At 39.3% G+C, this 25095-nt stretch overlaps 1 protein-coding gene across 5 annotated transcripts in view; it reads left to right on the top strand.

The window, feature by feature from the left end:
* TNNI3K (TNNI3 interacting kinase) overlaps positions 1–25095 on the top strand; it is a 307291-nt gene that overhangs the window by 255508 nt on the left and 26688 nt on the right. For 3 of the 5 annotated variants that reach the window (XM_047725508.1, XM_047725509.1, XM_047725510.1), the window contains exons 22-23: positions 370–429; positions 3289–3458. The exons of 1 other annotated variant lie outside the window; for it this stretch is intronic. In XM_047725508.1, the coding sequence (XP_047581464.1) occupies positions 370–429; positions 3289–3458 (230 nt within the window). Of the gene's footprint in view, positions 1–369; positions 430–3288; positions 3459–23723; positions 25061–25095 lie in introns of those variants that run through there. One more of the 5 variants, XM_047725507.1, reaches the window with a different exon arrangement.

The raw sequence follows: 25095 nt of genomic DNA, 5'->3' as shown, positions 1-25095 counted from the left end.
AGATACATTGTGCAGTATATTATAAGGCGCTGAGACAGTTAACAGTTTTTAGTATTCACTTTTATTCTTTCATTTTGAAGAGAAAAACCTGCCATTTAAAAGCATGCAAAGCTAATTAAAGCTTTTCCACTATTTCATTATCTGAATGTAGTTGCAAATTCTGACTTAAAAGTCTTATCAGAAGACTCAACATCCCTCCCTGAACAGCAAATGAACATTCAATTAACACTTCAATACAAGTGTATTTTAAATAAAAATATACTTTATTGTTAATCTCATTCTTTACAAATGCAAATACCCAATTTTAAAATCCAAAGAGTTGCCTCCCTTTTATTCTTTGGGGGAAAAAAGCCTTTTCTTTATTTACAGGGAAGACCCGAATTTTCTGAAGTTGTTACCAAGTTAGAAGAGTGTCTTTGCAACATTGAGGTAAGAACTTTAGCTTCTGAAATATGTCTTAAAAAAAAAAATCTTGAATATCCAAGGGGGTAGGGGAATAGGCAAGTGGTGCTCATAGAAAGTAGGTATGAAGGTCCATAACTTCATTCATATATTTACCCTGTTCATTAAGCTTCTAAGGTGGACTGACTGACTCTATAAGGACAAAGGCAAATTCAGCATGAATTGGGGCCTTACAGCACATAATCAGTCAGGCAAATGGGCGCAGGCAAGCCCAGCTTGAAAAAATTAATTTGTAAAAGTTTGAAAATACAGCAAATATGTTAGAAGGTAATTATGTAAATCAACTTTTTTCTATACAAAATTTCCTACCTACAGTGAAATGTAAGTTAAAATATTAAGCCATTGTCTATGCTCAATAAGAAAGGGAAATTATCACTAAAATTAGTGCATAAATTAATTGGGATGCGTTGCTTTTATACCACACATGTGTTGCATGAAGTGATATATGTTGGTAATCAGCCTAATGGAATTTTCTTCCCTTAATATCAAGGAGCTGTTTGCTTTAATTTTCTCTCTAATTGCCTTAATTTTCTATACACCTGGTCAGGAGATAGTACTTGAAAATAGGCAAGGAAGCTAACACATGAGCACTAATTCAAAAATAATAATATATTCCCAATGCAAATGAGTGGTGCAAGAGATAGGAGCGGACATCACATATACAAGCTTACAAATACACACGCATATGATGGGAAGGAGCCAAACAGGGGAAATAGCATCGACAGCATCAATCCCAAAGTGGAACCATCCATTTTTTTCCCCTAAAACAACAGCAACAATAGCAACAAAATCTCAACTTATAGTCCTAGAACCCAATTTCTTGGGAAAGGGTTCCAGGTCTTCAGCGGCAGCCTACAGCAAGTGGCTGTTTCCTAACTCTGAAACGGAACTTCTAAAAAGGAAGTCTTTTTTTGTAGGAGGCAGCTTCAGTCTTTGGACATTAAACGTCCATTCCCTTCTCTTCGGTCCTGAAACATGCAAAGCAGAGAAAAGTAGTAGTATATATGGTGGGGCTTTAGCAGCCCCTACTAACAAGGGCATCTGCCAGAGGCCTTGAATGTTGAGAGACACTTAAGGCTTAAGTTCCAAGTGTCTTCTCACTTTGAACCTTTGTGTTTCACAGGGCAAAACTGCTCCCAGCCTGGGTATATAGCCAATTAGATGAGAAAGTGGATTCCAGAAACAGAGACAATCAATGGTAGGATCTCCTAAACTAGTATGGCTTCTTATAACTGACAAGCCTCTTAGCACAATCTCCACCAGTACAGAAGATGAATAACTATAGGCAAAGAGAACTTGCCAGACTGGGCTGCACCAAGTGATAGCCCAGAATCAACTTTAAGGGGCTTGATTTGTGGAATTCCATGTCTCGGAAGATGAAATGATAGAGCATGTCGAACAAGAATAAATGGTAACATCACATCCCAGAGTCAAAGAAACAATAGTAAGAATGTCAAATGGTGGAGATATGGTTTAGGAGGATCATGCATGTTAGTGGATTATAAGCTCTTAGGGAGTTAGAATGTGAAGTAGCTGTTTTGCTACAAAATAAAGAATGGGTATCATTCCTCTCTCTTCTGAGATGGCCAAACAAAATAGTACCCAGTTATGTCCTTATAAAGGGATGATTATAACTGGAACACAAATTTTAGGGAAGACAGATCAGAATGATGAATGGATTGAAAATCATGGGTGTGAGAACCAATTAAAGGAACCAGAGATGCTTGTCCCAGAGAAGAGAAAATTAGGATGAGCCTGAGAGCTATTTTTTAAAATCTGAAAAATGATCATATGGCAAATGGATTGGCCTTGTTCTCTATGGGCCAACAGATGGAAATGAAGTGTAACTACGGTTTGGTTTTTTTAGGAGAAAGAAGTGTCTAATTGTCAGAGCTGTCCTAAGAAAAATGAGCAGATCTGGAGGCAGTAAGGTCCTCATCACTCGAGACTCCCCATCAGCTTGCATAGCTAACTTGAAAAGGAGGAACAGAAGAGATTCAATCCTTGAAGAGTTTGAAGGTTCATTTCAACACTGACAACACATGATTCTCAGAGCTTCACTTAGTAATATCTTGGCTACTGGGAAGAGCCTAGAATTTACATATATTTTATTTTTAAACCAAAATCTACTGCCGACATGTTTTATGAAATTATAATGTCAAAGCACTAGTGTGCTCAGTTGGATTAGGTAAACAGCAAGGTCGTCAGAAATTCAAGAAAACTACTCTCCTATTTTTTTTTTCTTTTCTGTCTCATTTTCTTCATTCTCTCCTATTTTCTAGCTACACTTAACTATTTGCAACTATTTTTAAAAATTCTCCCCCAACAACTCTCTTTAGTCCTCATGCTTGCCAGACATTAAAGTATCCTTCATTTTATAAAATGGATGTATTCTTGGAAACATGTGTAAATTCGTTTTACGTAAAGGAAATAATTTCATATAAAGGGGATAATTTTAAGCTACAGTTTAAAGGAACTCTGCCATGAATCTCATCACCATAGTGAAAAATGTCATCTTTCAACCATTAAATAATCACCTTCTAAATATCCGTGTTATGAATCTGATTTGAGCATACCGTGTATTCTGAAAGATGGTTTAAGTTGAATGGGCCAGCTCTCAGGCTAGAACTGGGTCAAAAAAGTAAATTAAGCTAGCCATGTGTTGTCATCAGAGGCCAATAGGAAAAGCCAGAAGCAAACTGAGATGAATACAAATTGAAATATGAGAAAGCCTAGAATAGAAAGTTAAAAGAAATCCATATTCTATTCTATGCCTTAAGCCTGTCGGATTTATGAAAGGATTGAAACTACCCCTTCTTCACTCAGATGATGTCTCCTGCATCAAGTAACAGTAGCGGGTCTCTCTCACCTTCTGCTTCTTCTGACTGCCTGGCGAGCCGGGGTGGGCCTGGTCGGAGCCACGTGGCAGCTTTAAGAAGTCGTTTTGAATTGGAATATGCTCTGAATGCGAGGTCCTGTGCTGCCTGGTCCCAAAGGTGAGTGGCAATCTGAACAACAGTCTCATGGTCCAGTTAACCAGAACCCATCAAGATCTTCACTCGATTCAGTTAGTGTTAATGGGGGATTTACCATCTCTATGGCAAACTTTGAAGTAAGAGTTTTTAGCCCATTTTTCATATAATATTCTATTAATGTTATAGTACTGAAAAATAGAAAGTATATTATTTATTTATTTAAGATGTCTAAATTTCAAGTAACAGCAGTTACCTCTAGCTTAATACAGAACTGTCTAACTACAGCAACTAAAGGAATTTACTGAAAGCATTTTGGGGTTATCTTATGGCATCCAAGGAAGGATTCCTTGTGTAGGAACCAAGACATAGCTTTGAGAATCTGAACACAAGAGTTCAGCATACCAAGGCTGACCCTATGACCCAGAGATTCCACTCCTAGGTATATACCCCAAAGAACGGTAAACAGGTACTCAAACAAATACTTGTACTCAAATATTTGTAGTAACCCTTTTCACAATCGCCAAAAGGTGGAAACAACCCAAATATCCATTAACAGATGAGCAGATAAACAAACTGTGGTATGCACATAATAAAACATTCTTCAGTCATAAAAAAAAATGACATACTGATACATGCTTCAACATGGATGAACCTAGAAAACATGCCTTCAGTTGGAAGAAGCCATGCACAGAGATCACATATTATATGATCCTCTTTATATGAATACCCAGAATAAGTGTGTGAGTCAGTTCAGGCTGCCATAACAACTGGATGGTTTAAAGAACAGAAATTTGTTTTCTCACTCTGGAGGCTGATTATCTGAGATCAGGATGCCGGCCGGCATGGTCAGGCTCCGGTGGGGACGTACCGATGCCCATCTTCCGGGCTTACAGATGGCCCCTTTCTCACTGTGTTCTCACATGGCAAAGAGAATTCTGCAATCTTTTCACCTTTTTATAAAGGCATCTGTCCTGTGAGATCAGGGCTTCAGCCTGACCTCATCTAACCTTAATCGTCTCCTTAAAGGCCCTATCTCCAATACAGTCACATAGGAATTAGTGCTTCAACATACGGATTTGGTGGGAGGGGGACACAACTCAGTCCATAAAAGGTAATATGTAAATCCAGTAAAAAAAATTTTTTTAAATTAAAAAATAAAAATAAAGCAGACTGGTAGTTGCCAAAAGCTGAGGAGAGAGAGAAATTAGGACTAACAGCTTAATGTGTACAGGGTTTTATTTTGGGATCATAAAACTATTTTGGAACTAGAGAGAGGTGGTTATAAAACACTGTGAATGTACTAAAGGCCACTGAATTGTTCACTTTAATATGATTAATTGCATGTTATGTGAACTTTACCTCAAAAAAAAAAAAAAAGAGTGAAAAAGAGGAAAAAAAAAAAACCCCAAACTTAAGCAAAGGAGCAAGTAGGAAAAAGAAAAGAAAAAAAATTCAACATTCTTCCATAGTGAACTCTACTATTTACATGTCCCAGTTCCCAACAGATAGTCTCTCTGTGTCTCAGCTTAACTGTAAAGTTTCAAGGAGAGATATATCAATTATGTAATGCCATAATAATTCTGTATAAAATCCATACCAGAATCCAAGAACATACATTCATAAGTATTTATTTCTTGCTCACGTGTTTCTGAGCTGGTTGTAGGTGGCTTGACTGAGCACAGGTTTTATCCAAAGTCTATCCCACATGTTTTTCCCTGTCTTTGGTGCAGCAGCTACTTGAGACATGTTCTTCTCATGGACAAAGGCTAGGAACTCAAGAAGACAGGCCCAACTTCACATGTCCATTTAATTCCTATGTTCAAGTTGCACCCCATGGCATTCCATGGGCACATCACATAGCTGAGTTCAATATCCAATAGGGAGAGAAAATATATTTACACAACCTCTAGTGGAAGGAACTGCAAAGTCACTTGGCAAAGGCCATAGACATGTGAATATCTATGCATAATGAATTAGTAATAAAAGCAGAGTGCTCTGAGAGAGAATGCGATTTGGGATCAAATGGCCACCCCTGATCTTAGCAAGTGTGGCTGGCATGGCAGTGGGGTCATATTTCATTAATATAAACATGGCTGCCAGGTACCCCTATTCTGGATGGGGAATGGAAAAGGCAGTTACTTGTGAGCTGGATGGATACTATAGAAAGTATATACTGCAAACTATGGACATCTGGAAAATCTGGCTTAAAATCTCTGTGCTTTCACAGGAGCTCCAGAGCATTTGCAAGTTGCTATACATGTGTACTCTTACACACACATAAATGCCTCCACACTCACTCACACATTCCACCATCGCAGTAAGAATTTGTATCCTGAAAGTGGAGAAAGATGATCTGGAGTGAGCAAGGATCTTACACCATACACAAATTGTTGATGTTGGTCTCTTAGCTATAGTTATTATATTCTTAGTCTAACAAAAGAGTTGCAGCTGCTGCTATGAAGAGATGGGAATCTAAATCATGAAGCCTTTAATCTACCGAATGTCATAAAATTAAGTATCAGTGGGTTTGATTGATAACCAGGCAAAGTGGACACAAATCTTTATCAGATTCCAGTCTCTTACATAATTTCATAAGAGGCTCATAGGCCAAGATTAGATTAGGTTCAGTCACAGCATCGTCTCCTGGTTCCATCTGCTCTTCTCATTCTTTACTTGTGGTTTTAAAATTAATTCTCTGAACAGCCAGATTTTGATATTTCCAAAGCACAGTCACCTGAAGTTTGTCTACTTTGAAGCAGAAGTTAAGAGCGTGAGCTGTGGATCCATATAGACCTGAGGTTCAATCTCAGCTTTGCCATTTACCAGCCCAATGACCTTGGGCCAGTACTTAAAGTTTTATTCATAAGATAGAGATAGTAATACCAGCTTCAGGATTGCTGTTGAGAGAGGCAGTATTGTCATGGGAGTGAGTGATTGATTAAAAGATGCCAGCAGACCCAAGCAAAAACTACAAGTTGCAGTAATGTAGGTAAGTCATACACCTTAACAACACATAGACAGCTGCACAGCATGGGAGACACAGCTGCACTCCCAACAGGCCCTTCAAGAACCCAGAGAAATAAACCGTTGCTCATAAAACTGCCCAAATGGGGTGGGAAAAAACCATCAGGTCTTTGAGATGTTGACTTTGATAGTCTCCTAAGGTTTCTTATGGCTTTCTGGCCCTTCAGAGCTGTTGGAGATGCTAAATCTTCATCTCTCTACTTGGTTCAGATTTCTCTTAATAATGTAGGACATCCTGAGTCCTTGCTGTTAGGGTGCATGGAAGTTTTGTTTATTGGTTGTACCATCCCTCTAGCAAGTTCAGTCTCTGGACTGCTTGAAATCAACTCCAGAAATAGATAAAGCATTTAGCTAAGCTGTATGATGTACTAAGATAGGAATCATGTGTATTTTATTCATAACCACATCCCTAGTATCTAGCAGTATGGTTGGCATAAAGTCAATATGTAATAAACATTTGTTTCATAGATAAAGAATTGAAATAAATGGGCTCAAAAAATCATAATTATTATTAATTTAGAACATAATGTGTGAAAGAGCTTTAACTAATTTCGGTATGCTTTCCATGTATATACCTATCATTATTGAGTGCCTACTGCATGCTGGGTGCTATTTCAGACCCTTTGAGTAGTCATCTAAGTAAGGCTCAGGAAGTAGGTATTCCAATTTTTATAGATGAGGAAACTGAGCCTCAGGAAGGAGAAGTAACTTTCCTAAGTTTGTGGAGGCAGAGCTGGAATTCTCACCCAAGACTCTTCTATGCTTTCTGAATTTCTCTGGCACAAGAGGTGGCACTTTTCAGAAGCTTGATATATTTTGCCAATACTTGTATTTGCTGGACTTCTTCCAGCTTCTTCTGGAAGCCAGTCAGGGAAGGAATTCAGCGACTTCTCCTCCGCCTGCCTTTTTAGCTTTTATTCTGAAAGACAGAGCAAGTGAGACCAGAGATCGATAGGTTCTTAAGGTCAAAGAGCCTGAGGATACAGGAACCGATGGAGTGCCTCCAGCAGGGCCACAAGTTCAACAGCCTGGAAGACAGTGGCTCGCAACTTTGGCCGCACATGAGAATCACCTGGGGAACTCTTACAAGTACCAATGCCCAGGGCCAATTACACCCAAACCTATGTGGGAGGGGGCACCCAGACATCAGAAGCTTTTAAAGCTTCCCAAATGAAAAAAAAAAAAAAAAAAATGAAACAAAAAACTATAAAAATGAGGTTTCTGAGATGATTGCAACATTCCCCCAAGTATGAGAAGCAGGCGAGAAGGGAACCCTGCCGTGCTAACCCGCCAGTCACTTTGCGGGGAGGAGATGCAACCAGTGGGATTACACGGAAAAGGAAAGTGAGGGCAGAGGTGACACAGCAGTTGTGACCAAAGGACACCATTTTGAAGGTTAATTACCTGTGGGGTCTCTCCCTGAAGTCTTTACAATGTGCTAGTAACTGCTGATCTGAGGGGGCATTCTAACTTGTTAAAATCACACAAGGTGTCATTTTTAGCCTAGTATCATGCTTTTAAAATACAGGTACAGGATTTGGCCTGTGGTCCTGACTAATGTACGCTCCCAATTCTGGGCCTCTCAGCCCTCCACAACTTCTTAAAAATGGTACATTTATTTTTCAGTTTTGGGTTATGAAGTTCACAGCCTGTAGTTTTATAACACATGATTTGATAGGGGTTTTGGTTGTTGTTTATTTGCATATTTGTTTTTTAATGATTATTGTTTTCCTTCATAAAATACAGGTCAAGGTGGGAAACTGTCAGATTACTTTCTTGGCAGGTCATAGGGACCTACCAGTTCCCACTAAAACCACAAACTGTTGCAATCTGAGATGGAGGAAGGTGCTCCTGAAGGGCTGCCTCTTTTAAAATATTTTATGTCTCTAGATATATTTGGAAAACTAAGCATGTGGCACTTGCCCCTCCTACTGGGTATGAAATCTCTCCCATCTCTTACATGGATTACATCATGCAAATTTAGAAATGACAGAGTGATACACAACCTTTCAGATGCGAAAACCAATTAGTGTTTGTGTGGGGCTGGGCTCTGAGAATAGATTGCTCTGACCTAGTTAGCCGCCCAGGAGAGGAGAACCAGAGATCCAGGGACTGCAACTGTAAAACAGATACATTTGGAATTAACTTCTCACATTACGAAAGGGTCCATCAAAGGGTTCCTTTAAATAGGAAGATTGCCTAGTGCACTTGCAATGCTGTTCAACTTTAAGAAGTTGAATGTAAGTTATAAAATTTTAATTTACACTTAGTTTTTCCGGAATGCAGGATTTGTGGGTGATGACAGCGCCCTGAAACTGATGTTCCTAGGGGGTGTGGAAAGAAAGGAGAGCAGGGAGGCGTTTGTGGCCATTTGCCAGCTTGGAGCGGAATGTTTATCAAGTAGGAACAATCGCGTCTCCTCGTCACCAAAGGCCAATACTTCCCTTTTCAATCTACCGCCTCTCCTACTGCAACTTCCCTCAGGCTCCTTAAATGCCCTCCCTTCTTTCCTTGCCTTCCTCTCCCCCAGTTTCTACCTCTTGCCAGCTCACCACAATCAGCAGTCTCAACAAGGAGATTATGACCACTATAAGCTCTTCCTATCTTGCTTCTCTCCTCTAAATGAGTTTTCTTATGATTTCATACAATCCATGGCTCCAGCCTCTCTCTCACACACACGGACACACACGTTACACGCACACACACCACGCGCGCGCGCACAGTTAACCCCCAGTCCGTTTGTCCCACATGACTGCTCTGCTTTTGTTTTAACTTCTTTCCCATTATGACCTTAATTCACTTAACCCTCCACTGCCAGCAACTAACCTTCCTTCTGTAGAACTCTAATTATGTCAGTACCCTACTTTTAAAACCACCAGTAGGGGCGCCTGGGCGGCTCAGTGGGTTAAACCTCTGCCTCCACTGGGTTCCTGAACCCGGGGTCCTGGAATCTAGCCCCGAAGGGGGCTCTCTGCTCAGCGGGGAGCCTGCTTTCCTCTCTCTCTCTGCCTGCCTCTCTGCCTACTTGTGATCTCTGTCTGTCAAATAAATAAACAGAATCTTAAAAAAATAAAAAATAAAATAAAACCACCAGTAATACTCCATTACCTCTGAAATTAAGTGAAATCATGTCCTTCTCCAATCCCAAATGATCAATGGTACATTTTCCAGTCATACCTCCCACTGAGCATTATATGTCCCAGTCATCTTAAGCAGAGAGATGCTGTCATTTCTTCTCTTCTTGAATGAGTACTGAACTTTCTATAGTGTTTTTGGACAATCCCACAAAATAAAGAATGATCCTGCACAAAATAGCAGTAGCATCCCTGGTAATGCACGCTATAGACAGATTAGAAGTTCTACTGTATCCCCTACATTCCTGTGTTTAACCTACGGTTACCCTGTTCCTGTATCCTATATTTTTTTAACATTGTCACCTTGACCAGTCTTGCCAAAATATTAATAAGCCTTCAGTAATAGCTTAGTCAGCTCAATCATATCATAAGGGAGCCTTTTCTGGGGCTACCCGGTCCCCACCTGTGCCTTACCAAAGGCCATGGCATATTGTGGCACTTCATGTGCTTACATTATTTTGTCTTGTAACTATTTATTTTTAGCTCATAACTACTTCAGGGACAGAAATTGTCTTCTCTTTTGTTTTTATTCAGGTGCCTACAATATCTCATTTATAACTTAACTGTATGTGGTAAATACTAAATATATTTATTTATAATAAATTAGAGGATTCATTAGTTGGGCTACAAATGCCATCCTTTGTATTTCTGCATTTTAAGTGAGTAAAACTCCAGCACTCAGAGTTTTTGACCCCTGCATTCCTATCAAGTTCAGGTATATTCTTATCCAAAATAATGAACCACCAGATAATTCAGACTTCTTTCTACACCACTCTTTCACCATTAGAGCTTTAGATGTCTACCTATTTCTTTTTAAAGAAGAATGGAGGTACCTGAACTGTGTGAGGAGAGAAGTGACTGATAACATTCATTCCCAGTGTGTTATTAAAAAAGAGAGAGAGACAGAAAGAGATTGCCTTCTGTTGAGGCAGTTAGGAGAGGTATCAATGAAGAGGCAGATGATGGACATGTGGTCCAGGTATAAAGAGAACAGGATGAACAAACATGAAAATAATGATCGCAAACTTTCTTTTCCTTCTTTGCAAATAAATAAATATCTACAAAGGCATCCCTTCCCCAACTGATGTAGAATAGTAGTTCTTTTACTCATCAAGGATCTACATTTAGATAGATCTGTTTTCAGTTTTTATATTCAGTTCCATTGGAATATTTGTTTATCCCTATGTCAGTAATACAGAATTTTAATTACAGTAGCATTTTTAAAGTCTTGATATCTGGTAGGGTTTGTGTCATCTTGGCTATTCTTGATCTTTCCTGGCTTCACTCATATAGATTTTATAATCAGCTTGCATTTTCTACACAAAAAAAAGATTTTGATTATAGATTTTTTCAAGTTTATTTTTTATTTTTTTAGTAATCTCTGTTCTCAGTGTGGGGCTCAAACTTATGACCCTGAGATCAAGAGTCTCATACTATTCTGAATGAGCCAGCCAGGCACCCCAGAGTATAGATATTTTAAAACTATAGATCAATATGGGAAGATCTGACATCTTTATGATATTGGGTTTCCACTCCCATGAGCTTAGTAGATTTTTGCATTTATTTAAATGTTTTTTAATATCCGTCGGGGCTAATGTAGAGAATGAACTCAGCCATAATACCTGGCTTGCTAAAATGTAACACAGAAGCCCAAGGGGATGAAGGAAGGTTTCAGACAATGGGGTGGGCCTTTGGAAGGCCAAAGCCTTCATGACCACTCTGCCCTTGGAATGTGGTGGGGAGTTTTGAAACTTTCTTAGCCCAAACAGCCGTCCTGCCCCGTGATCTAAGAGATGGATGCATTGTCCCTTAGGCTATGTTTAGCAGAACTCTTAGAACATGAGAGACTATGGACTCTAAAAAACAATCTGAGGGTTTTGAAGGGGCAGGCGGTGGGAGATTGGGGGAACCAGGTGGTGGGTATTAGAGAGGGCACAGATTGCACGGAACACTGGGTGTGGTGCAAAAACAATGAATACTGTTACGCTGAAAAGAAATTTAAAAAAAAAACATAAAAAAAAAGAACTCTTAGAACAGGCAGATTAGCATATCATATCTTTCCCATAAACAGAGCTTCCCAGTTTTAGCAATACTGCTTGTCATACTTGAAGTGCTTGAGAAACAGTGATATCCTGAAGGACTAATAAAAGCATGAGCAAAGAAGAGCAAAGGGTCTTTGTCTCTGAGCATTGACCCCCGTGATGTCTCCTCCCTTTCACAGCAAAGTTTGCAGTAATCTTTCATCCATCGGTACAGGGATTTCTGGCCATTCCCAGCAAATATCTTTAAGTTAGATTTCATAGTCTTTTCTGTAAGTTTCTTATATACCTTTTGTTGTATTGATTGTTACATTCATTGATTGCTGAAATAATTTGAATTCATTGGCACCATATTATTTTATTCTCTGTAGTTTTTCTTTTTTCTCACCCCTTTTTTGGGGTTTTTTTTTTTTGGATTCTTTGAATATGAACTCTGTTTTTCTTTTTTTTTTCATTTTTAAAAACGTATTTTTTTATTTAAATTCAATTTAATTAACATATAGTATATTATTCATTTCAGAGGTAATTTAGTGATCGATCAGTTGCATATAACACCCATGCTCATTACATCAAGTGCCCTCCTTAATACCCATCACCCAGTTACCCCCGTCCCCTGATCTACTCCCCTCCAGCAACCCTTAATTTGTTTCCTAGAGTTAAGGGTCTTTTATGGTTTGTCTCCTTCTGTTTTCATCTTATTTTTCATTCTCTTCCCCTGTGTTCATCTGTTTTGTTTCTTAAATTCCACATATAAGTGAAATCATATGATATTTGTCTTTCCATGACTGACTTATTTCACTTAGCATAATACCTCTAGTTCCATCCATATCATTGCAAATGGCAAGATTACATGCTTTTTGATGGCCAAGTATGTGAGTGTGTGTGTGTGTAACACATCTTCTTTATCCATTCATCTGTTAATGGACATCTGCACTTTTTCCATATTTTGGCTATTGTGGACATTGCTGCTGTAAACATTGGAGTGCGTGTACCCCCTTTGAATCACTGTTTTTATCCTTTGGATAAATACCTAGTAGTACAATTGCTCAGTTGTAGGGTAGCTTTATATTTAACTTTTTGAGGAACCTCCATACAGTCTTCCAGAGTGGCTGTACTAGTTTGCATTCCCACCAACAGTGAAAGAGGGTTCCCCTTCCTCCACATCCTCACCAACACCTGTTGTTAATTTCAGCCTGAATATACACTCTGTTTTTCTATTCTTGGTGAGTGCCTAGAAACCCTAACGTATTTAACTTAACAAATTCTTTATTTAATACATTTGTTAATAAAACAGAAGACCTCCCAAACAAAAGGTTTTAGAGCATTTTAGTTGCAAATCATTCTCTCCTGAATTATATATTTCTGTCATTATTTTAATTTCATCATGATTTTTTTAATTCTACATCTTAGATACTATTTTATTGTTTTATCCAGCTATGGTTCATTTAGACTTACTCTTATTAACGACTTCATTATTAATTGCACTTATATTTCACACCTTCCTCCTAGATCATTTTCCTTTTCCTCAAATACATCTTTAAAAATTCCTTTCACATGAATCTGTTAGAAGTAAACATGTGAAAAAACACCCTTATTCTCCCTCCTTCTTGAAAGATACTTTAGTGAATATGGGATTTGAGGTGTTTAACTTTTCACATATACCTTCAAGATGCATTCGACATGTTTCTGACTTTCCTTGTTGCTCTTAAACTTTCATCTATGGATCTAATTATTTATTTTATTTCCAGTCTACCCTTTATAACTGCTGTTAGCACTTCTCTTTGTCTTTGGTAGCCTACATTTAACTATGTGGTATATAGTTTTAATGGATTTAATTTATCTTGCTTTGAATTTCTTGGGTGTCTAGCATCTGAGAATTGGCATCTTTTATACATTCTAGATAATCCCTCACCACTACCTCTTCTAATATTTCTGTAGCCCATCTTCTTTATTTTTCCCTTGTGGAACTCTAAAAGTATTTTAGATCTTTTCACTCTACTTTCCACATTTCTCAATCTCTTCATATATATTTCCCACCATTTACTTTTTCTATGATGCCTTCTGGTAATTTCTTCAAATCTGTCTTCCAGTTCACATATTCTCTTGGTAACTGGATCTAATATGTTGTTCTGTTCATTACATTTCTATTTCAACTTATTTCTAATTTCTATTCCATATCTAGAAAATGTGTGTGCAACAGTCTGAAAGTCTCATGTTTCTTCCACATACTCTTAATTGATTATTTTCTTTCTTCAAACACAGTTATTTTATATTCTATATCTGAAGGTCTGTAATTTCTAATCTCTGTAGTCTTTATATGTCTAATTATGTAGTTCATTGTTTCTGCTGATTCTTGCTTCTGAATCATCACATATTTAAAGATTTGTGTTCTTTTTGTGAGGTCAGGTCCTTGGAACTTTATCTCTGCAAATTTTTTGGCGCTTTATTTGGTGTAGGTTACTTCACAGAAGCTTTGTGTGTGCTCTCACTAATCATATAGGTACACTAACCCCACAGGACCCCTTCAGAACTTCCACTTGGAGTTTTTCATAAAATACATGCAGTGGTATTTTCTATTTTAAAACTTGGATCTTTGTGGACTGTGGATGTGACTTGAGTGTATATATTTCATTTTTTCATTTTTTTCTTTTTTTTTTTTTTTCATTTTACCTGGAGCCAAGGACAAAACAGATGCTAACCCTCTTCATCTTTTTATGTAGAGTAGATTTTATTTTTCCTGGTTCACTCTGGGATTGTCCTTTGCAGATTTTAGCTTTACACCAGTGTTTCTTATCTGACCTACCACCTTGCTTGAACCCAGGCTGTGTTTCCCACTGTGTGGTTCAACAAAAGTCGGGCTTTAGGCCAACAGGAATCCGTATCTTCACAGCACTTACATCAACCTGGAATCATAATTTTAGCCAATCATTTACTTTTTCATTGGTGTCTGCTCTAACTGTAAATATCATGAGAGCATGAACTTCTTTTCTTCTTTTTCATGCTGTCTCTCCAATACTTAAAACAGTGTCTGGCATATGGTAGGTGCTAAATACCTATTTGTGGAATGAATGAATGGTCATGACAGGCCCTCACAAACATTAATGCTGTTCAGTCTTCACCACAATCTTGTGAAGTAGGACTCGTGGTTTCCATTTTTCAGGCAAAACAAACTGAGACTCCAATGATTTAAGTCATTTGTATGAAGCTACATAGTGGGAAAATGGTAGTTGATAGTTGAACCTGGGCCTACTGGTAGTTTCCCTTATACCACGATATCTCTGGAGGCTCGGCCTGACCAGAATGTTTGAACCATCTGTAGGAGGCATGAACTTGTATCCTCTGGTTTGGGCTTTGAGAATCTACAGAGAGCTGCCTACCTATGAAGTTCTGCCAGCTCCACTGGAACCTAGAGCCCTCTCAGTCTGCAGCCAATACAACCTTTGACTGCAGGGAAATTGTCCCTTCTCACTCTGACTACCTCTGATCCTGGCCAGTTTACTTCAGTTTATGCCTGCCTGTGACAGACCTTTATAACCAGCTGCCTGCAATGATAGAGACGTAGCCTGAACACAGCAAACTCCATATCTGCTTCATATGCACCAGCTTGCCATGGCCTAACCCTGCCCTCTCTGTCTTCTTTAATCATGTCTCTGGAAACCAGCTTGACTCCCTGGCCACATTTTAAAAGCCACAAAAACCAATCAGTACATATAAAAAGATAAACTCTTCCCTTCTAGACAACATGGGACCAGTTTTGAGGATAACTCTACTTTAGTATGATTCCTTTATTGAATTAAATACATTGTAAAACTAGGCCTCCTTTTTTTCCCCATTTCTTCATTAAATATATTCTCTAGGACAGTAGCCAAATGCATTCACTATACTTTAAGTAATTTGTAGCTGACATTTTGGAGCAAAAAATAACCTAATGGTGAGGATTTTAAGAATTATTTAACCCTGGAAATGAAAACAAACACTGCCCTTTCTCACTCATAAATACAACCTTCCAGCTGATGCCACATGGAAACAATTTTAAGATTTATAAATGTAAGGAGACAATAGAAAGATAGCATCTTTGGTTCCTGAAATGCCTCCCTACTCACTAAAGATTGTTGATTAAAATATGACATTTAGGGGTGCATGTGTGGCTCAGCGGGTTAAAATCTCTGCCTTCACTCAGGTCATGATCTCAGGGTCCTGGGATGGAGCCCCACATCAGGCTTTCTGCTCAGCGGGGACCCTGCTTCCTCCTTTCTCTCTCTGCCTGCCTCTGCCTACTTGTGATCTCTGTCTGTCAAATAAATAAATAAATAATCTTTAAAAAAAATTATATGACATTTAAAGGATTTGCAGAAGACCTCAGTGTGTATCAGAGCATCATAGTAGTATGTAACTCTCACTTCAGCAATGTCTTCTGAGCTTATAAGAAGTGTTGCCTTACGAACTTGCTCGGCAAGTTCTATAGGCCTCGCTCACATTTTTTGTATAATGAGAAGAGTAAAACGTTGCTTGCCTAATCTAGGGACAAGAAAACTCTCTTTTTCAGGATAGTTATCACCTCTGGGATGTGTAATTTTTGTGACATTCACTCGCTGAAGGTCAGCTATCAAGCTGTTTTAAGGGTCTTCGCTGAAAAAATATAAAAGCCAAAGGAGGGCAGCTAGAATCTAAGCAAGTGCCATAATGCCTGTCAATTGCCTTTTATCTCTTTCTTTTTAAGCTCCATTTTTTTTGAGGTGTCCATAAATCTTTCTAATTAACAAAAGCAGAAAATTTCTTAATGCCATAGGGTATGGAGTTGAGAGAGAAAAATACGCAGTTGATCCCATTGATATGAGGGTGTGAAAGTACTTGGTACACCTCATTATGTCCCCAAATGTCATCTAATAAGGAGGAGAGATTAAAGAGAGTGGAGAGGAGTCTTGCGGGGAGTTAAAACTTCTTCCACGAAGGGCTGAACAACTAGCATAGCTATCTGTTTCTATTTATATACCTCTCCACCACAGCCCAGGTTCCATACCCAGAAAGCACCTCAGTGAAGTAAGCGAACAATTCCCATATGCACACGTACACACAAAAAGTAGAAAGAAAACTATAAATTGATAGCTAGTGCCCCCTGCATTTTATGCTGCTGATATCCCACAAATCATCAGAACAGGAAACAGTCTGCGCTGAATTGGAATAGAGCTCTGTGGAAGAACTTCCCTTTAGCCCTGAGAATGGCAGAGCAGTCAGTCTTAGGAGAGGTTCTTTCCTTGCTGCCTTGCTCTCTAGCGCCGCCTAGCAACCAGTTGACAAACCACACGTGGGGCCTCCAGCCCTTCCGACTCCTGTACTGAGAGAAGCTTCGAGATTTCACACTGAACACAGGCTGGATTCAGCTGCAGAGTTTGGAGCGTGTGAAAAAAATGTCATCCCTTTCCTTCAATTCCTTGCCTTTCAAAAGCAACCTCAGTTGGAAACAGACTTTTTCCATGAAAAATGTAAAATAGTAATAATAATAATCCAGAATACTCCGTTCAGAAGACGAAGTGATGAAAAATGGGAAATTAATAAAAGTGAAAATACGAGAAGAGCCCTAGGTGTGTAAAATTGGCACCTTTTTATAAGTTTTAAGGACCTGAATGTATTGTCAGGCATAACAGATTTACATGAGAAGAGTGAGCCAGTGACATATTTAGGTGGCAAGAGGAACTTGAGAGAGGATGAGCGGCGGCTCTCCGGCTCTCTGTGTGGCTCCTCTGATGCTGCTTTTCATGTTCTTTTCTGTCCTTCAGCCGGGCTTGTTAGCAATCGAAAAACGGGCTCCCCTGTCACCCAAAAGGTGAGCCGGGAGTGCATTTCCCTCTTCAAATGTTTTGTAATCCTAATTAACTAATTCCGGGCCAAGGGAAGAGAACTTGCAAAGATTCGCCAGAGGCAAAGTGCTAAATAAACGGAGACAGATTTCTCCGTTTTCAATTAGATGAAATGACATAGTGGCCCAGCAAATAGCCTGACTTTCTAACGATCAGAGTTTTATGAGGGTTTTTTTTTAATTTTATTATTATTATTTTTTAATTCCTGGAAATGAAAAGAAAGCCTGGGCCTTTCTCCATTCATAACCAAAACCAGAACCGAGGGCCCAGGCCCACTCTTGGTACATCAAAGGCCACCGATCCTGCCTTGGGCAGTGACATTTGTGTATGACCGAAAGCAAGTCTCCGTCCAAAAGTGCTGCTTTTGAGACTGCTTCTGCGCTACTGAGGTGTCTGACAGGACACAGCACGGAGACCAGAGTGAACCCCCGGCCTAATTAAATCTGTACAGGCGGTACTGAGCGCGGTTCCGCAGCCCCGACTCCAGCCCCGGCCCCGCCCGGCTCCCTCCCGACTCCAGTGTTTGCTCGGTGAATCTCTTGCCGGCATGGCAACTGTTGCTATGTTTGCAGTAATAAGAAGTGGGTGATGCCGGTGCCTCTGTAATGATTCAGATACGAGAGCAATGATTTCTAAATAGATTTCTGAAGCAGCTCTCACAAAGGCTCTGCACCGCTTAACGGGTTTAACTCCTCATAGAGGTTTTTTCTCTTTTCATGTTCTGCACCTCCCATGCGGACTAATTCTAACCCTCACATAATGCAAAAATGGCAACATGCTTCCTTTTCCTTTCCTGGAATCTGAAACAGAAAGGTTTTTTTTTTTTTTTTAAAGAAGACGTTTCCCGAGTTATTGTTTCTTATTTATCTCCTTGGCAACTATGAGATTTTTACTTGGCATGTAGGTAAGCTGTTAAACTGAAAAAATCGTGGATCCAGACAAAAGATAATTCCTGTATTAACCAAAGTGGAATGAAAAATCTCTACCGTTAATATTCGTGATATTAGCTGAGCACCTTCTATTAATGAGCAGATGTTTAAAGGCCTCAATTGCAAAGAAGTACGAAATATTCACTAACGGGTATGTTTATCTTCCCAAATCCTCTTCCAAAGAGACAGCAAAAAAAAAAAAAAAAAAAAGGGAGGAAGGAAGGAAGAATATTTTGAATATTCTTGGCCTCAATCAGTCACCAATTTGCTAGCCAGTGTCAAGTACCCCACCCCACCCCGTTACTTAAAACTGGCTGCTAACACAACCTAGGCCCTCGGGGAGATAATAACTGAGATCAGGCCATGTTCATTGACGGCAACATTAACTTGGTCAAAAAAGGAAAGAGAAGACATTAGATGTGTTTTGATTATTTACTATGTTCCAGACACTGCTGTGCATTTTTTCTTTACCACTCGTATCACTGACTTATCACAGCTCTTCTACAAGGTAGGGATTATTTATCAGTATTCTGCAAGTGGGAAAACTGGAGCACAGAAAGGATAGATAGCCTCCCCAGGCTTTACAACCAGTAAACAGCAGGGCCAACACTGAGCCTAGATCAGTCCGACTCCAAAGCCCAGGATCTCTTGACTACTTGCTGAGCTACGGCAGTGTGAGACGGAGAGCTGCCCCCAATACTAATCAGCTGCGTGGCATGGACAAGTCCCTTCCTGACCTGGGTTTTAGGGTTCTCCTCTATTCTAAGGCATGTGAACTTGATCCTTGCTACTCAGGGTGTGGCCCACATACCAGCAGCAGGGGCCTGTTAGAAGTTCAGACTCCCAGGCCCCACGGGGACCCACTGAATCACAACCTGCATTGTGACATGACTTTAAAATTTAAGAAGCACAGGACTTACCTGTCTCTGAGAACCCTTCTAGCTCTGGTATATTGGGAATGTTGTCCCCTTTATCACTATATTTCTGAATCCAACTCCTCCAAGGTTGTGTCATCTCTCCTTCCAGGCTTTCTTAATCCCAACTTTATGCTTGATGAAAAGATTTTCCTCTCTTTTAACCAAAGTTTCTTACCTTAATTCTTACCACTTCCTACTTAGTATCATGCCTGTCCTGTGTAAGTTCCTTGAGAGGCAGAACCATCCGTATGAAATAATTTTATACCTGTAATACCAACCGGCATAATACATTACTCTAAACAAATATGTTGAAAGAAATGTTAAGTAAATCATTACCTAAATTTAGTTATAGATATCATGTAGTGCTCTGATTGTAATATCCCCATATTGTACATTATGAATATTTCAAGGCAAGCGCATGCCAAGAGTTCTTTAAATATGGATCCAAAGAAGCCCAAGTTCACACTGGTCTTAGGAGATGGAACCCAAGGAATACAAAAACACTAATTCAAAGGGATACATTCACCCTAAGTTTATTGCAGCATTATTTACAATAACCAAGATATAGAAGCAGTCCAAGTATCCATTGATAGGTGAATGGAGACACACACACACACACACACACATGTATACACACATACATACATACATACATATATTATTCGGCCATAAAAAATGAAATCTTGTCATTTGCAATAACATGGATGGAGCTAGAGCATATAAGCGAAATAAGTCAGAGAAAGAAAAATACCATATGATTGCACTCACGCATGGAATCTAAGAAACAAAATAAATGAGCAAAGGGGAAAAAAAGAGAGATATAAACCAAGAAACAGACTCTTAATCATAAAGAACAAACTGATGGTTACCAAAAGGAGGTGGGCAGGGAGACGGATTAAATGGGTGATGGGGATTAAGGAGTGCATTTGTTGTGATGAGCACGGGTGTTGTTGTATGGACGTGTCGAATCACTATATTGTACATCTGAAGCTAATATAACACTGTATGTTAATTATACTGGAATTACAATAAAAAGCTTTAAAAATAAATAAAAAATAAAACAGATGTAGGGGGCCAGTGTGTACTAGCATGTTTTTCTGTTCCATACCTTTTTAGCAAGAAATCAAAAGCCTTCTGGGAATACTGACCATGAGTTAAGGGTTAGAACCTGGCCCAGGACAGGTGTCCTAGAGAAGAGCAGCTCAGGAGGAAGGGGATGACTTAATAACACAAGAGGAAGCTGGTGTGCTACACTGGAAAGCCCATGTACTTTAGACGCCAAAGGTACCTACCTGTGTTCAAATCCCAGTTCCGCCTCCTAAGAAGAGTGTGAACTTGGGCCCAAGTTTGCTGTAGGTGTTGTGATATTACTTTCTCTGATTTTTGCAAGGACTGGAGAAAATACATATAAAACAGTTAATATTACCCCTGGGAAGTTTGTATTGTTTTTGTTTTAAACTAGACATAATTTCCACTATTTTAGAGTCCTACCCAGAGATAGATAAATACCTTTCTGAGGCTGAGAAAGTCTATATCTGCCTGGAACTCAGAATCCTAATTCAGACACACTGCTCTCCTTTTTATCACTTATTCTCTTTGAGATAGTAGGACATTCCTTTTTCTCATTAAATACCAGCTTTACCCATAAATTTCTCATAGCTTTTCCTCACCTATCTCCACTGCTTATTTGTCAAATTCAATAATGTTGGCCATTCCCTAGTCAAGTTGCCGTTTGGATTAAAGTCAGGGTTTCTGGATATTTTCTATCCAGCAGCTATTTACATGAAAATGACAGAAATCAGGGGAAATTACTTTCAAGGATTTTAATTTTTTTTTGCAAGCCTTGAAAAGAAAACCATAGTTAATTGTGAATGTGCGTGATAAAATGCTAGAATACTACACGAAAATGGAAAAGATTTAAAATGCTTGAGAAACAACAAATCTAAATGTACTATTTTTACCCAAATAAACATTTTCCATTCTATTAAAAAATAATCCTTTAGAGTTCAAGGAAGGATGAGGCTTACACTCTTTTCTTCAATGCTATTTTACCAAATCAGCCCAGGAAAGAAAAATAGAATCATAAAATAAATAAAATTGATGATGAAACACCATATGAAGTTGTTGGTGTTGTTTTTAACTGAAGACATATGTTAAGGCATAGAGTATTTGACTATGGAATGTACCTGTGAACTACTTTCTGATATTAAGTGATCTGAAGTTCATATTTTTAAAATAAGTTTTCTGCCACTTGTATATTCTTTGGCTATTTTTCTTTCTTTTTTTTTTTGAAGATTTTATTTATATATTTGGCAGAAAGAGATATATAGTGAGAGAGAGAACATGAGCGGGGGAGTAGGAGAGAAAGAGGCAGACTCCCCACCAAGCAGGGAGCCCAGATGTGGCTGGATCCCAGGACCCTAGGATCATGACCTGAGCCAAAGGCAGTAGCTTAAGGACTGAGCCACCCAGGTGCCCCTATTTTTCTTTCTTTTTTAAAATGCGGACAATTCTGAGTTTAAAGACTACTTAGAAAATTTATTTATTTATTTATTTTATTATTATTTTTTTTACTTAGAAAATTTAAACCACATTATTCACCTCCAAAATTTTACTTACTGAGTTCTTTAGCACAAAGGACATTAAATTCCCTTCCTTTTTTCTTATATCTAAATGGAAGGAGGAATACTATCAAGATTCTTGTATTTTTTTTTCAATTACTGCCCATTGAATTAGGCTAGCAACTTGCCCTGTAATTTGTCCTCAAGTACAAAGATCTATGCGTTACATTTATTTAAATAGATTCCTCTTTATCTTAGGGAAACATATAGGAACTTGAACAGTATACAAAGTTTAATTGAATATGGCTAGATTTGGAAAGTTCATGGAATTAACCCACTATCTCACAAAAATGTGTTGGGCTCCTAGTGGTACATAGAACTGTGTCTGGCCCTATCCAGAGAGCCCCCAGGATTTTGATAGCTAGTCTTATATAAACACTCTTGGCAAATTGAGTACATTGCCTTTTGTTCTTTCCTCCCTTTTTGTCTTTCCCATTTTTTCTTTAAAGATTACCAATATTTTACATATAGATGAGAAAAGCCTGAGGTAGGCATCATGTTCCCGCACTTGTCCAGACCCTTCGTTTATTCTGTTGCTACTTCTGATTTATTGCTCTTTCTTTAGGTTGTTCCACTGGAGATGTATTCATCTAGCATATATTAAGCATCTACTATATGCCAGATCCTGAGTCAATATTGGGAATATAAAGATGGATAACATCTCTCCTTGGCTCTGACAAAATGCAGTCTAGTGAGGAGGTCAGAGGAGCAAATGGGAAGATAAGTACTGAGCCAGGAGTAGGATGCTCTGGCATCTGGGGAGGGTCAAAAGAAGTTTCTGAAGACAATGCTGCCTAACTTGAATCTGGGAGACTTTGCCAAACAGAGAAGGGAAGGAAAGGTATCTTAGGGAAAGAAAGCATCGGGACCAAAGTAGAGAGGTGGGAACCGGAGTGATACATTTGGGGAAGAGCAGAGAGTGAGATGTGACATAGCAGAAGAGAGGAATAAAGATTTAAAATGGGCAGAAATAGAAATAAGAGTATGGAGACAAGTGAGGCCCCATTCCTTCTCTCAGTGAACAGGCACTAAGACCTCAGACTCTCCATCCAGACAACGAGCATGTGAGGCTCTTAATGGGACTGGATACAGCAACCAGTAGTCTTTGTTGAAATCACACCGGGGCATGAGTCTAAATTTCAAGCGACTGAACGAGCATGATTTCTCCAGCTGTGTTTAGAATGGGTCAGCAAAAAGACTCAGGTGGGTAGAGAAAATGTAGTGATATAGATGAGACAGGAGTGACATAGACAGAGTAGAGGTCCACCTTGAACCCAAGAACAGCCTCTGGAACTGTGCCAACCAGGCAGCATTGCAGGGGTGGCTCTAGACACTCAGCTAATCTCACACTGATGACACCATCCACATGATTGTGTTTGTGAGGCTGTCTCTTTAAAGGGGAAAGAGAAATAAAGATGTAAGGTTCTAGGTGGAAGGGAAGGGAAGAAGGAAGGAAGGAAGGAAGGAAAAAGAAAAAGAGAAAGAAATTACCCAAAGGTTTCACAGCCTGTAGTTTGCTAATCTCTAGATGGAAAGGTGAATGATAAAACCGAGACCTACTGGGTTAACTGCCCAGCATCTCAGCCATATGCCTTATTCCTCTTTATATGCATCTCCACTCCCACACCACTCCCATCTGCCTTCATCCTGAGTACCTAGAATAGCATCGAGCACATGGTAGTTCCTCATCAGAAGTTCATTGATGACAGAACCGATACCTACCACTGACAGGGTGCTATTTATACCGTTCTGTCTTCCCTGTAGGGAGCTTTGTACCATGTTTTTCAAAATGGGCACTCTGCTATGGCATGCCTCACTCCACACGGAAAACTTCTCTCTCAACAAGCATATGACTGGGCAGACCATGCAACTACTCAGGGTCGGCTTTTTGCCTTTGCCCAGGAAAAAGGCTTATCATGGAAAACCATAGATGACTTTTGCCATCTCCTAAGCATCACTCACGACAAGACACTTAAAAAAGAAAACACTCCTGACTCTATAAAGTTGATGCTAGTTTTGGATGGTTAAGAGAGGGTTTGTCAAAGGATTTTGTCGTTAGGTCAACGGAGCACCCAAGTTGCTCAGTCAGTGCTGTTCGGCTGGCCGGGGATCACAGCAGAAGTGGCTGAAAGGAGGAATTGGTTGTGGACAAAGAATTGGCATGAGCCTGAGGGCTGCATGTGCTTTTCCAGGTCATTCACTCGGCGGACACTTACTGAGCACTTACAGTGGAATCTGGAAATGTATGTGACTGAGACTCCATCCCTTCCCTTAATGAACAAATTGTTTTAATCCAGTGTGCTTAGTGCTCTGATCAGAGTGAGTCTTTGGACAGACGGAGACGCAAGGGCACTGCTAGGAGTTGGGGATCTGGTGGTGACTCCCTGGCAACGTTCGCTCCGGAAGGAAGATTCGTTCCACAAACACATCCCTCCTCAGAATCTTCCACATCTGCAGAGAATTTGCTCTCACTATGAGTTATTCCTTTTCTGTCCTCCCTTCTTTCTTTTTCTTCTCCTCTCTTTCTCTCTAAACCAGACCTAAGCAAGTCTACATTATCCGGAAGCAGCTGGTGCTACAATGTGGGAGTGTTAAATGTTTAACATCTTGTCACTTGTGAAACTGATGGAGTCATCCTTTTTGTTTCAGAGTTTCATGTTTAGGGGTTGAAAAGCTAGATTGATGAGCATTACCAGAGAGAAATATTTTTTGAGAAGTTAGTGAAGCTGATGACACGTTACTTTACAGTTTAGTGAAATTCAGCAAATCTAATTCTATTATCCTGTCAAAGTTTCACAAAAGGGAGACCTGAAAGCATATTTAAGATGAATCTTTAAAGATTTCAGAAGCCACAGCCACATCTGCAAAAATCAGATGCATCTGGTGCTGACAGACCTTTGTTTTTTTATAGACTAAGGGGAGTAAATAATCCTCCAACAACTAATTAAGTTTAAATAAAGTTATCTTGGTGATTCAGTGCCTGCCTTTTCTCCCTTAAAAAGACTGTCAAGCAGTAAACCATAACCACATTTTTTTTTTTAATTGAAAGAATTCACATAGCCAGATTTACCCGGGCACACCAAAATGGAAGCTTCCTTGATGAATCATAGAACAGAGTACTGAAATAGAGATTTTA

Source organism: Lutra lutra, chromosome 4 (assembly GCF_902655055.1).
Source record: "Lutra lutra chromosome 4, mLutLut1.2, whole genome shotgun sequence".
In the NCBI taxonomy this organism is placed as follows: domain Eukaryota; kingdom Metazoa; phylum Chordata; class Mammalia; order Carnivora; family Mustelidae; genus Lutra; species Lutra lutra.
The sequence above is the reverse complement of the archived record's forward strand: the minus strand, read 5'-3'. Positions and strand labels throughout refer to the sequence as shown.